Source organism: Pleurodeles waltl, chromosome 8 (assembly GCF_031143425.1).
Source record: "Pleurodeles waltl isolate 20211129_DDA chromosome 8, aPleWal1.hap1.20221129, whole genome shotgun sequence".
NCBI classification, from domain to species: Eukaryota; Metazoa; Chordata; class Amphibia; order Caudata; family Salamandridae; genus Pleurodeles; species Pleurodeles waltl.
This window is the reverse complement of record NC_090447.1, coordinates 49,927,297-49,941,586: the sequence shown is the minus strand read 5'-3', so window position 1 is coordinate 49,941,586 and position 14,290 is coordinate 49,927,297. Positions and strand designations below refer to the sequence as shown.

At 44.0% G+C, this 14,290-nt stretch overlaps 1 protein-coding gene across 2 annotated transcripts in view; it reads right to left on the bottom strand.

Annotated features, from left to right (window-relative positions):
* FHIP1B (FHF complex subunit HOOK interacting protein 1B) overlaps positions 1-14,290 on the bottom strand; it is a 355,560-nt gene that overhangs the window by 61,993 nt on the left and 279,277 nt on the right. For both annotated transcript variants that reach the window (XM_069203674.1, XM_069203676.1), the window contains exon 9: positions 796-965. In XM_069203674.1, coding sequence (XP_069059775.1) covers positions 796-965 — 170 coding nt within the window. The remainder of the gene's footprint in view (positions 1-795; positions 966-14,290) is intronic.

The following is a 14,290-nucleotide window of genomic DNA, read 5'->3' as shown; positions in this document are numbered from 1 at the left end:
GGGCTACCAGACTATGCCAAACCTTGTACTAGGTATTGTCATAAAAGTGATGGATTTGCACACTTGGGGTCTTCGTACAGAGTCATGGGGAATCTGATGAAACCCATAGCGTATCATTCTTCAGCTCTAGACCGGGTTGTGCCGGGCTCCTGCCGTGCTTAAGGTCCGTGACAGCAGTTTCAAGTTGAATAAAACACGCAAAAAGGGATGGGAGGAATTCTTACAGTAAGTCCAGCCACTGGCAATCGCACAGGGTAGCACTCCAACCTATTGTTCTTTGCTTACTATGCAACCTAAGTCTGTACCCAGCCATATGCAAAGCACTCTTGACCCTGTTCCAATGTTCCAATAGAACAGTTCAGCCCGAACAGCCAGGCCAGGCCCTCTTTGAACCAAAACACCAGCAGCCCAAGTCGAGCTGTGCGCTGATTAGGGCTCATCAGTCGGGTGCACCTTGGCTCCAGTGGTACTGTGAGCAAAAGACCCATTTCTGGGCATACACTTGGCCACTTAGGACGTTACATGAAACATACAAAAGGTGATGGGAGGAATGCTTTCAATAAATCTAACCATTACCAATCATTCAGACTAGTGTTTGAACCCATCATTCTTTTGCTGCCTATGCAACCTCAGTTTGGACTCGGCCATATATACGGATCAGTCTTGACCCTCCTTTTCTTCCAATAGGAACAGTCCAGCTCTTCAAACAAAACATTCAGATACTAAATGAACGCAGGTGTCAAGTGACTGTCAAGGATAAGCCATGGACTTTAAAATCATTAGTGAGTTTCTCACCTTTAGACCAAGTGGCATGTTCTTCCTCCTGATCTGGGGATGGGAATCTTTCATGTTGGCAGCACTTAGGAATCAAAGACAGGAACTTGTCTGCAGTTCTGCCATAGAAATCTAGGTCTTTGACAGCCCTCTTCTGGCTTAGCATCACATGATTGCAAGGGATGAGGTACCTGGAATTGAGAAACAACATAAGCACATCCTTGTAGATGAGAATGCGTGCTAGAGCAACAAAGAACATCTTTAAAATGTTAGCCTTAAAACCAAGTAATGTTGTCTGATTCAAACAGCATTATTACAACCATTTAATTTTTTATGTTAATTTTTAAATATTCATGTCACCAAGACATGTTAGTCGGATGACAATTATCTTTCAAATATTTTGTTTTAGAGTTTTTGCAAGGACTGCATGCCTCAATTCCTCTTAGTAAATAATCCATTTAAATGTGATGGACTTTGTTGATTCCCAGAGAACGTGTTAATGTCTGGTAAGCTATCTCAATTGACACTGATACCACTGGTTTACTAATATGTGGAATATTATCTTTTCTGGTGGACCAAATGTGCTAAAGTAGTACATATTCTCTCCCCTTTTATCAAACTTCTTTAGTTGCACTTTATCTGAATTATGTTGACTGAAGTGGATATGAAAGTAGCTGAATTGCCCTGGAGGTGTGTAAAGAATACATTTATAAAAAAAAATAATACATAAAATGTTTAAAAAAAAAAAAAGAAAAAGTGCCATTCACTTCTGCCAAAACCAAGAATGAGAGCCTCTGTGGTGACATGCAAGTTAGTTCTTCGTCGTTCTTGATGATGGCCGTATTGCCTTCATCCTGTAGTTCGCCACTTGATACATGACTAGATCACATAAACATTTGTTTCCAATTGTCTGTGTTGGAGAATTGCTTATTTAAGGGTGCTGCTCTTTGGTGCTGCCTAGTAAAGGCCATTAAAGGGCCAAGTAAGGGCTGCATTAATCTGCCCTATATTTTTTAAAACATACCTCCAGGTAAACTCATATGTGTATCAATGACCAAAAAATGCTTTTCTACAATAAACGTGTGTTGCTATGTTTGTGTTTGTACTTATACCAATCCGTGATGCAAAAACTCATTTGATGGTTGAAAGTACTTCAAATATCAAGTTGGCAAATGGTCAGACTGCAACTTCAAATGCAAATGTTATCTACAATATCTTATCAAATCTTGAGAAGGGTCTGGATGGTTCCTTTACCACAGACAGCTAGCTAACATCTATAAGTGACAACTCTTTTAGATCCAACAAAATGCTCTACGTTGGGTCTAGAAATTAGGCAGAGGATTGGCAGTTTTCTACAAGCCTCACAATTTTTATGCAGTTAAGAATATCTTTCTACATTCGACAGTTATGCTGTCTCCTACTCCATAATTTAATGTGTATTTCTTGATGTGAAAACCTATGCATAGGAATACATATATGAATGTATGGCTCATTCTTTTACTGTTATTGCTTTTTGGGAGACTTGAAATTACACTTGAATTCCAAAGATGACGAGCTCACTAAAACATTAAAAAAGTCTTTATAAACTTCAACAATTTGTATTTGCTCATTCACACTGCCATGACAAGCCTTTATTATTTCTGTGGACTCTTTGGTAAGGATCCATCAGACAGTCCTGGTCAACTGGTTAGATCATTATTTCTAAATTTCCACAATCACATATCATTCCAGACATTTGTTAACCCATAACTTGATGAACACTGCTTGAATCAGAACCACCTCAAATCACAACTTTTCTGTGATGTAAATACTCGAACATCGGAATATCTTTCTCCTTGACCCAGGGCATGGCTGACAAAGTTGCTCAACTTTACAAAATTGCAATATAACTAAGGACAAAAGGTTAAAGATAGAGAAGAATATTGTTCATAAATGCCATAGAGAAGATTTATTTATGATCCTCCCCTTAATGCCCAACTGGTACTGCAATAAAAGAATAATTGGAGCTTGCTTACTGCATGTCAAAGCCATATTTCATCAACCTTTGATTAAACCATGTCAATATTTTTGTACTAACGATCCAGAACAAATCTTTTGTTGGAGCCTGTGGTCTCTGATACTTCAAAAAGTCCTGCAACTTTAATGTTTTTATCCCTCTAAAGCCCAAGCAGTTCATTCTCGTACTGCAAAATATGCATGTGATTCTGGCACTCCATTACCTTTTTCAGAGAGAAGAGATGTTACACACTGGTATGTTCATGTTATCTGTAGCAGAGTTTGATGTTCAGGTCTTGCTGAGACAGAGCATGTGCTATTGCTTGGAGAACCTTTTAACTTAAAATTAAAAGGGACTAAGAGTCCGCCTATTACTTACCGCTGGTTGGCTTCACCATTGGTTGGCTTCTCATTTCCTTGCTTCCCCGTGGTCAGTGTGTGCCGGTTCCACTTTCTCTTCATCTTCACGTATTTGTCCCTTCGATGGAGCATGGGGAAAGTACTGGTCACAGTTGTCGTTGCTTGCATCTGTTCTACTTACCTTCCTGCATTCTGCTGTTGCTTGCCCCTAACCTCCCACCTTCTCCTGCTTTCTATTGTTACTTGACCCGTCCCTCCCGTCCCTCCCACTTTCCATTGTTGATTGCCCCCACACCTCCCATCCTATACACTGTGTTGCTCATTTTCAGCAGCAAACTAAACGTTTAGCTTTAGCTTGAGTAATCTGAGAGCTTGGTGGGGTGAGGGTGTGTTTACACAAGGTCATCTGTCTTGTCGGATGTGAAATGTGCAGCCAGTATGGACAACGAGGGATGCAAACTACATATACCGTGGCTTAACATATCATACCTGGGTGGGAGAAGTTGACTGCTCCCCTTGGGATGTAGTTTAGTGTGGTACGATGGGCATCAGAAAATAAGGCATGTGTGAATCAGATTATGTTGTATTTAGCCACAACAAACATCTGCCCTACATCCACTCTGGTGAGGGTTCTTTTAGTATATTTATTTTTACTGTCAAAAAACTTTTGGAAACTAACTTTTTTTTTTTTTTAAACACACTTGGCGGTGTCCCTAAACCGCAGCCTGATAGAATTCTCTCAGCAATTGCTAGGCTGACAAGTTGAGGTCTCTCCAATCTTGAGGTCAGGCCATGCAGCTACCAGTTCTGAGAGTTGTGTGTGAGTCAGTCACAGGCTTTCCATTCCCTACTCTGACGATGATGAGGATAATTTCAATTGTAGCTGGAGTTGACTGAGGTCGGTCCTATCCAGCTCGGGTTTTCCACCTGTCTGTTTTTATCTCAGCATGACCAGTATTTTAATGTCCCTGCCACAGTTGCCGAAGCCAGTAGATCGCGCCTATGTGAGAGCTGTTGGCTTTCTCAATGTTTTTTTAGCAATGTTGTAAAGCAGATTTTTGTGTTTTTGTGTTTTTAACTTTCAACCGTGCTGCAGTGCTACATGGCTTAAAAAGCATCGACACAGCGAAATACAAGAGCTATTTGACCTATTCAATGTTTTTTCTAGCCATGCTGCATGGCTGCGTGGTATAGATGTCAATTCACCAAAATGTCCGGGGTAGTGGAAGTGACAACATAAACCCTTTGGCCTTACTGGCATCAAAACAAGTGACATCAGATGACCTTTCACCATGAATTTTCCCTGGAAGCAATATCACTTGACCATAACCTGGATGACATCACAATAGCTGACAAAACTGAAATGACATTATCAATGTGTCATTCAAAAACATTAACACAATGCTTTGTTTGGATCCACCTATGTTAGGTGCTGACATAACTTTTGACAGTGGTGGGCTCCTTGCTCTAACCTGTAATGAGCAGAGTGAATGAACCAGAGCTCTTTTGAACGGGAACAGGGGGAACGGGTTCTCCCCATGAGAAAACTTAGAAAACAATTGGTCAAATAATACATTTTAAAGCAACTTGTAAAAAAAAAACTGGTAAAAAACCTGGTAAAAAGCCATGGGCTCTGAAAGGGCACTCGTTAAAATATATAAGTCCTTTCATGGTGCGCTAAACCAATGAAACCTGATGTTCTATAGGAGTTGACCCTCTTTTTTTCCAAAATGTGTAATGGGTGTCCCAATATGTAAAAAATCACCCTCCATTGTGCCACGGACAGCATTTTGCCATGCATGCCCCCCTACGACAATGTTTACATATGAGAGTCCTACAAATTTGCTATTAATTTTTTCCATGTAACCATATGTCAAAATGTACCTCTAGTATGAGAGGGCAGCATTTTGTCATGTTAACACGCTCCCCCTCAATATGCCACAGCTGTCCTCCTTGATGCCAAGAATCACCTCCGTGTCCGTGCCAGCGTTTTGCCATGGGTGTCTCATACCAGGAATTACATCCAGTATGTCTGAGCCAGCCTTTTTCAATGGATGTCCCACATATTGAAAATGTCACTTACCCAGTGTACATCTGTTCGTGGCATCAGTCGCTGAGATTCACATGGTATGCATGAGCTCGCCATCTGGTGTTGGGTCGGAGTGTTACAAGTTGTTTTTCTTCGAAGAAGTGTTTTCGAGTCACGGGACCGAGTGACTCCTCCTTCTGTGCTCATTGCGCATGGGCGTCGACTCCATCTTCGATTGTTTTCCCCGCAGAGGGTGAGGTAGGAGTTGTACTATAGTAATAGTGCCCGCGCAATGAAAAATGTAAGTATGTACCTATTAAAGGATTAAATAATATATATACAAATGTACAAAATTGAAGGTAACTTCTGAACTGCTACAGGCTTCCGGGGAGGTGGGTGGGTCCATGTGAATCTCAGCGACTGATGCCACGAACAGATGTACACTGGGTAAGTGACATTTTCAGTTCGATGGCATCTGTCGCTGTAGATACACATGGTATGCATAGACTAGTAAGCCGTTAGTTCCCCATAAGCGGTGGTTTAGCCTGTAGGAATAGAAGTTGTCTGAAATAGAGTTCTTAATACAGCTTGACCTACTGTAGCTTGTTGTGCGGATAGCACATCTATACAGTAGTGTTTGGTGAATGTGTGAGGCGTAGACCAAGTGGCTGCCTTACATATTTCCTGCATTGGGATGTTTCCTAAAAAGGCCATTGAAGCACCTTTTTTCCTTGTTGAATGTGCCCTGGGAGTAATGGGCAGTTGTCTTTTTGCTTTAAGGTAGCAGATTTGGATGCATTTAACTATCCATCTGGCTATACCTTGTTTTGATATTGGGTTACCTGCATGAGGTTTTTGGAATGCAATAAATAGCTGTTTAGTTTTTCTGATGTTTTTTGTTCTGTCAATGTAGTACATTAATGCTCTTTTGACATCTAATGTATGTAGTGCCCTTTCAGCCACAGAATCTGGCTGTGGGAAAAAAACTGGTAGTTCTACCGTTTGATTTAGATGGAATGGTGAAATAACTTTGGGTAAAAATTTTGGATTAGGTCGTAGGACGACCTTATTTTTATGTATTTGTATAAAAGGCTCTTGTGTTGTGAACGCTTGAATTTCACTTACTCTTCTTAGAGATGTAATGGCGATGAGAAAGGCAACTTTCCAGGTTAGGAATTGTATTCCGCAAGAGTGCATGGGTTCGAAAGGTGGGCCCATGAGTCTTGTTAGAACCACGTTTAGGTTCCATGAAGGAACAGGTGGTGTTCTTGGTGGTATAATTCTTTTAAGCCCTTCTATGAATGCTTTGATAACTGGTATCCTATACAAGGAAGTTGAATACGTAGTTTGCAGGTATGCAGATATTGCTGCAAGGTGTATTTTAATAGAAGAGAAGGCTAGCTTTGCTTTTTGTAAATGGAGCAAGTAATTTACTATATGTTTTGGAGTTGCGTCTAGTGGTTGTATCTGATTATGATGGCAGTACCAAACAAATCTTTTCCACTTACTTGCGTAGCAGTGTCTAGTGGATGGCCTTCTGGCCTGCTTTATGACTTCCATACACTCTTGGCTAAGTTGTAAATGCCCGAATTCTAGGATTTCAGGAGCCAGATTGCTAGATTCAGCGATGCTGGGTCCGGGTGTCTGATCTGTTGGTTGTGTTGCGTTAACAGATCTGGTTTGTTGGGCAGTTTGATGTGTGGTACTACAGACAGATCTAGCAGTGTTGTGTACCAGGGTTGTCTTGCCCACGTTGGTGCTATTAAAATGAGTTTGAGTTTGTTTTGACTCAATTTGTTTACTAGGTAAGGAAGGAGAGGGAGAGGAGGAAAAGCGTAAGCAAATATTCCTGGCCAGTTCATCCATAGGGCATTGCCTTGGGATTGCTTGTGTGGGTATCTGGACACGAAGTTTTGGCATTTTGCGTTCTCTTTTGTTGCAAATAAGTCTATTTGTGGTGTTCCCCAGAGTGTGAAGTAGGTGTTCAAAATCTGTGGGTGGATTTTCCATTCGTGGACTTGCTGGTGATCTCGAGAGAGATTGTCTGCCAGCTGATTCTGGATCCCCGGAATAAACTGTGCTATTAGACCAATTTGATGGTGGATTGCCCACTTCCATATTTTTTGAGCTAACAAGCTTAACTGCGTTGAATGTGTTCCTCCTTGTTTGTTTAGATAATACATCGTTGTCATGTTGTCTGTTTTGACAAGGATGTATTTGTGGGTTATGATTGGTTGGAAAGCTTTTAGTGCTTGAAAAACTGCTAATAATTCTAGATGATTTATATGCAGTTTTGTTTGATGTATGTTCCATTGTCCTCTTATGTTGTGTTGATTGAGATGTGCTCCCCACCCTGTCATGGAAGCATCTGTTGTTATTACGTACTGTGGCACTGGGTCTTGGAAAGGCCGCCCTATGTTTAAATTTATACTGTTCCACCATAGGAGCGAGAGGTAAGTTTGGCGGTCTAGCAACACCAGATCTAGAAGGTGACCCTGTGCTTGAGACCACTGTGAGGCTAGGCACTGTTGTAAGGGCCTCATGTGCAGTCTTGCGTTTGGGACAATGGCTATGCATGAGGACATCATGCCTAGGAGCTGTAGTATTGTTCTTGCTTGTATTGTTTGGTTTGGAGACATGTGTTGAATGACCCTGTTGAAATTGTGGATCCTTTGTGGAGTTGGCGTTGCTACTCCTTTTGTCGTGTCTATTATGGCTCCTAGATATTGCTGTACTTTGCTTGGCAGAATGTTTGATTTTGCAAAGTTGACGGTGAACCCTAGTTTGTAGAGGGTTTGTATGACTTGATTTGTGTGGTTTGAGCATTGTGTGAGCGAACTGGTTTTGATTAGCCAGTCGTCTAGATACGGGAACACATGTATTTGCTGCCTTCTGATGTGTGCAGCGACTACTGCTAGGCATTTTGTGAATACTCTTGGAGCGGTTGTTAAACCAAAAGGCAATACTTTGAATTGGTAATGTATTCCTTTGAATACAAACCTTAGATATTTCCTGTGTGATTGATGTATTGGTATATGGAAATATGCGTCCTTGAGGTCTAGGGTTGTCATGTAGTCGTGTTTTTTGAGCAATGGTAACACTTCTTGTAGTGTGACCATGTGAAAGTGGTCTGATTTGATGAATGTGTTTACTACCCTGAGGTCTAGAATTGGTCTCAGTGTTTCGTCCTTTTTTGGTATCAAGAAGTACAGTGAATAAACTCCTGTGTTTATTTGTGTGCTTGGTACTAATTCTATTGCATTTTTTTGCAGTAGTGCTTGAACTTCTATCTCTAGAAGCTGTGAATGGTATTTTGATAAATTTTGTGATTTTGGTGGTATGTCTGGAGGGAATTGCATGAATTCTATGCAATAACCATGTTGGATAATTGCTAGGACCCATGTGTCTGTAGTTATTTTGTCCCATGCTTCGTAATATTGACGTATCCTCCCCCCCACTGTTGTTGTGTGGGAGGGGTGAGTGACGTGTGAGTCACTGCTTGTTGGTAGTGGTTTTGGGGCTTTGAAATCTTCCTCTATTCCTAGGGAATTGCCCCCCTCTATATTGGCCCCGAAAACCTCCCCTGTACTGTCCCTGGTAGGTGGGCGGTGCGGACTGTGAGGTGCTAGCTTGTGTGGCCTGACCCCGAAACCCTCCTCTAAAAGGTGTTTTGCGGAAGGTGTTATAAGATCCTCTGCTCTGCGGGGAGTAGAGTGCGCCCATGGCCTTGGCAGTGTCAGTGTCCTTCTTGAGCTTTTCTATGGCTGTGTCGACCTCCGGACCGAACAGAAGTTTTTCGTTTACTGGCATGTTAAGCACTGCCTGCTGAATTTCTGGCTTGAATCCAGACGTTCTGAGCCATGCGTGCCTACGGATGGTAACCGACGTATTAATGGTCCTTGCGGCCGTGTCTGCTGCATCCATGGAGGAGCGTATTTGATTGTTGGAAATGTTTTGACCCTCCTCAACAACCTGTTTTGCTCTTTTTTGCAGATCTTTTGGGAGATGTTCAATGAGATGCTGCATCTCATCCCAGTGGGCTCTGTCGTATCGCGCTAGCAGCGCTTGTGAATTTGCGATGCGCCACTGGTTTGCTGCTTGGACAGCAACCCTCTTCCCGGCTGCATCGAACTTCCTGCTTTCTTTATCTGGGGGAGGTGCATCCCCAGAAGTGTGTGAATTTGCCCGTTTTCTGGCAGCCCCTACCACCACAGAATCTGGTGGCAGCTGAGAGGTGATGAATACAGGGTCCGTAGGAGGCGCCTTATACTTTTTGTCCACCCTAGGCGTCACTGCCCTACTTTTAACTGGCTCCTTGAAAATGTCCTTTGCATGGCGTAGCATGCCTGGGAGCATCGGCAGGCTTTGGTAGGAGCTGTGGGTTGAAGAGAGGGTGTTAAATAAAAAATCATCCTCTACTTGTTCCGAGTGTAGTTCCACATTATGGAATAGTGCTGCTCTAGCCACCACTTGTGAGTAGGCTGTGCTGTCTTCCGGTGGTGATGGCCTAGTTGGGTATGTGTCTGGGCTGTTATCAGACACTGGTGCGTCGTACAAGTCCCACGCATCCTGATCTTGGTCATCGTGGCTCATGGCGGTGTGAGCTGGCGAATGTGACGGGGTGTAAGTTGGCGAAGCCGGAGTTACAGGTGGAGGCGAGGGAGGAGGTGTTACCTTTTGTGCTGTTTGTTGCTGAGGAGTAAACTGAAGCGTTCTCTTTCGTTTGACAGGTGGAAGGGTACTGATCTTCCCAGTCCCCGGCTGAATAAAGATACGCTTTTGCGTGTGATCCACGTCAGTGGATTGCAGTTCTTGTTCAAATCTATGTTTCTTCATTTGTGAAGACATAGAATGCTCTTCAGTATAGGAGCCTGAAACAGGGTCTGATGTCGCTTTTTTCGGCTCCGAAAACCCTGTTGATTGTTTTTTCGGCTCCGAGGTAACCTTCCTCTTTTTCTGTGCCGAAAATTCTTGGCCTCTATGGTCTTCGGCGCCACTGTCTCGGCGTCGATCCGTGTCGACACCGAACTCTCGGTGTCGATGCTTCTGTTTAGCACTCTCTCGGTCCCGAGGAGGCTGCGTGCCGGTGTCTCGACCGAAGTCGGACGATCTCGACACTGAATGGGCCTTCTTCGGTGCCGATTGTTGGTCACCGAGAATTTGGGTGGAGCCATGGCTGGTTGGCAGTGGCGTCCCCTGGGCCTTCTTTCCTTTTTTAAGTTCTGATCTCGACGTCTTACTCACAGTTTTTGTAGAGTCTAGCTCGTCGGAGTCTGAATCCTGGATGGAAAAGGATTCCTCCTGTTCCTCTTCTGTCTCGAACTGTCGACGCTCCTTTGGCGTGGACGCCATCTGCAGTCTTCTCGCTCGACGGTCGCGCAGAGTTTTTCGGGACCGGAACGCCCGACAGGCCTCACAGGATTCTTCGCTGTGCTCGGGTGACAGGCACAGGTTACAGACCGAGTGTAGGTCCGTATAAGGATATTTGTTGTGGCATTCGGGGCAGAATCGAAACGGGGTCCGTTCCATCGGCGTTGTCCTCCACGCGGTCGGGCCGACTAGGCCCCGACGGGGTGCCGAAATCTACCCCGAAGGGCACCGAAGCGCTTCGATGTTCAACGCGTCGTCGTATGTGTCTATCTCGAACCGGATCGCAACGATACCGTCGAAAATCTTCTGGTTTCAGCTATCTTTCCGTTCCGAAACTCGGAGCGACAGGAACACGTCCGAACCCGATGGCGGAAAGAAAACAATCGAAGATGGAGTCGACGCCCATGCGCAATGAGCACAGAAGGAGGAGTCACTCGGTCCCGTGACTCGAAAACACTTCTTCGAAGAAAAACAACTTGTAACACTCCGACCCAACACCAGATGGCGAGCTCATGCATACCATGTGTATCTACAGCGACAGATGCCATCGAACATCAAGTATTATCCCGAATATGCCAGGTCTCTGCCTCTTAACAATGGTCCCCAATGTGCAAACACCAGTATTTAGCCAGGACAAAAAGAAAACTTGCAAGCATAACACCACACCATCACTCATGTTAATTTACGTTCTCTAACTCACACTCATTCTCACCAACTCGTAGTCACCCATTCTCACTGTCCTTCACGCAATTTTACATTCACTCACTCATTGCCACTCATTCTTACACTGATTAACTGACACCACTCATCTACATGACTTGCACTCATTCTCTCACAGAGCCCGACTAACTTAAACTAACTTGCGGCCACTTAACCTCATTTATTGTCACGCCTATCACTGTCACTTTCACTCACGTAAATGGTCACATACATAAACGCTTTACACATACACACTCTCACACAAACACAAACTCACTTGCACGCATGCAAACAACATATGTTTTAAAACATTTGTACTTACATGATGCTCCGGTTTTTATTACACTGATAGTGAATAATGTACAATTAATGACACCCATGAGCATGGCTGCTGTGTAGCATGGTTGACAGTAACATATTTGAAAAAGCACCACGTCACTGCGCTCCCCCCCTTCCACCATGCTGCTCAGTAGCCCCGCTGCTGTGAGACATGGCGAAAAATATTGACAAAGCCAGATCTTGCATCAATGGAACCCACTGACTTTGCCAATGCTTGTACAATTTCATCCTTTAACAGCAGCTTCTACAAAGGTAACTGACTGTAGCTATTAAATCTATCCCTCAAGCTATTCATCCACACTGGTTGTCAATTATAAATGCGTATTTTACGGTAGGGTGTCAGTTGCGTTCTCTCTTTAAATATAAATATCCAAAATGGACTCCTTAGATCTCACTAGATTTTGGACCATTATGTTGATGCTCTGTTTGAGCAAGATCCTGGAGGACTGCACCATTGCTTTCCACACATTTGTTTCAGAAAAAAAGTATTTGCGCTCATGTCTTGTGCATCTGTTCTGGGTGCAGGGTGTGGACTACACTACTCTTTGGTGGTCAAAGCCAAACACATCCATGGAAGGATGGGCACGCCTGTTTCCTTCTGGGTCTCTCACCCGCTTTTGATATAATTAGCATAAAGTTTAACATCCTCTCCACTTGCATTAATATGGAGAGACATACTGAAAGTAGTTCAGGCTTCACTTATGCAGAAACCATTTGCTGCTTTGAACATCTGTGAGAGAAGCTTGTTTGGAAGACTCCTCTCTAGGTCACAATGACTTCTGCTAGAAGAATCTGTAGGATTCCACCACTTTCATATGAAAAGACCTGTGTTATCTTACACAAAGTGAAGGCTGGGGGGCCTGGACATCAGCTGCTGATGAAGGTCAGCGTTGTCTTGGCTCTGCTGCCAAAGCCCTTTGTTATGTGGAATATGCTTAATACAGGGTGAAGGGCTAAGGGGTGGGGGGCTTGTGCCCTGTGCCCTATGATTCTGCGCCTGCCATGATTAACCAAACAAGAGTAGCAGTGGTCATTCTGAGAAGATCCCTCTTCCTCTGGGCAGGGCCCTTTCACTGAAGCAATGTAATAGTGTAACTCCACACCGAGCCCTTTTCTGTAACAGCAAGCACCCCGGGGGGGTTAGTGTGCGGGTGGCCTTGTTGCCTAGACACTGTGGAGTGATGGGGCAAGTAACTGGGATGTGTGTCCATGAGACTACATTACTTTATTTCACGCATGGCATAGTTGAGTCAAGGAGTACTGGTTGGATTGCTTAGAGTTGTGCTTTAGCAGCTACTTCACACGTTGAGCGAGGACAGGTACATACGTGTAGTGAGGGCCGGCCTGTCTTGACTTGGCACCAATCGTCATTGGGAGTCCCCAGCCCTTGGGGTGCTGAAGATGAAGACCATACACAAGAGTCAGCCTGCACAAAGCCTATGAAAGCAGAATTCCCACAATGAGATTAAAGTAGGACTGTTGGAGCGGTCTCCTTTCCCCTCCATCACCCATATCTGCATCCCCATTACACCAATGCACGCTTAAGAAAGGCGCGGCTTGAAGTGCGCCTCAATGACTGCACCAATTAATCGATATCCGACTGCCAAGAGGTGATATGAATGAAATTGTGGACAGGGTAACCTGCACTGAGGCACCTTTGGGGACTTAGGAACTCTGTGCCTTACCACTACAAACATACCTGGAAGCCTGGGCTACAGCGCAGAAGACTGGCCTATCCAAACCCGTAGTAGGTACCCGCACCGAACGTTTGCTCTAAGACAGAAGTGCCATGTCAGACCCTCTTCATATGGCCACAGAGCTGGTAAGGGATACGAATGTGGTAGGTAGGGGTTGTTTGCCTCAGGTGTCCTTCCTACTATGGCTTTGCAAACTGGGCCACGTACACCCTTTCTGCAACTGACTGGTGGTGGCGAGCAGTCAAAGGCCTCCTAGGGAGGCAGTGGGGGGGGGGGGGGGGGGGCGGGGGAGGCATAGACTCAACAGTAAACCAACAGACTTTATATTTCCCTGCCCAGCCCTGTGTTTGTCTTAATGAAAAGAGAAGCACTTTATCACACATATTAAAATTGGGATTTTATGGCAAGAGAAGAGCCAGGCAATATGAATAGACAACTTTTATTGCTGCTCCATGTAGCAATTTAAAGCTTTCAAATGACACAAACACAACCCTAGAATAGAAATATTATTTAGCCCAGAAAGCCTCTCCTGACACCCTTAACTTTCCTCTTTTCAGTGCTGCTCCTGGACAGCCAAGTACCTTCATTTGTCTTTAGTTATATGTTAACAGCGTTGGTGATCTATTTTGTAAGGTAGATCACTAGTGTTTGGGGCTCTGCTTCCAATTTATGAGACCTTTTTTGTTGGCAGGTACTGAAGCAGTGTTTATAAGGGCACTGCAGTTCATCTTTATGTTAGGATAGATGAGTGGCTTTAATTCCATAACAAAGGAGTGCAAAGGAGAGTTTCGATTTGGGTTTTTATAAAGTATTGCGGATAGTTTATTTTTAAATTGAGGGCATTAGACTCACTGCTGGCTGGGGTGCACGCACTGCACTCAGCTGAGCCATTTAGCAAGTGGTGCACACTAAGGCCCAAGGAGGTACATGAACTGTCCAGTGAGAGCTCGCCTTACATGACGAAAGCTTTGCTGTGATGCCGTGTCTAGTTTACAGACATAATTCTGTCTTGAGAATGCAGTGAAAT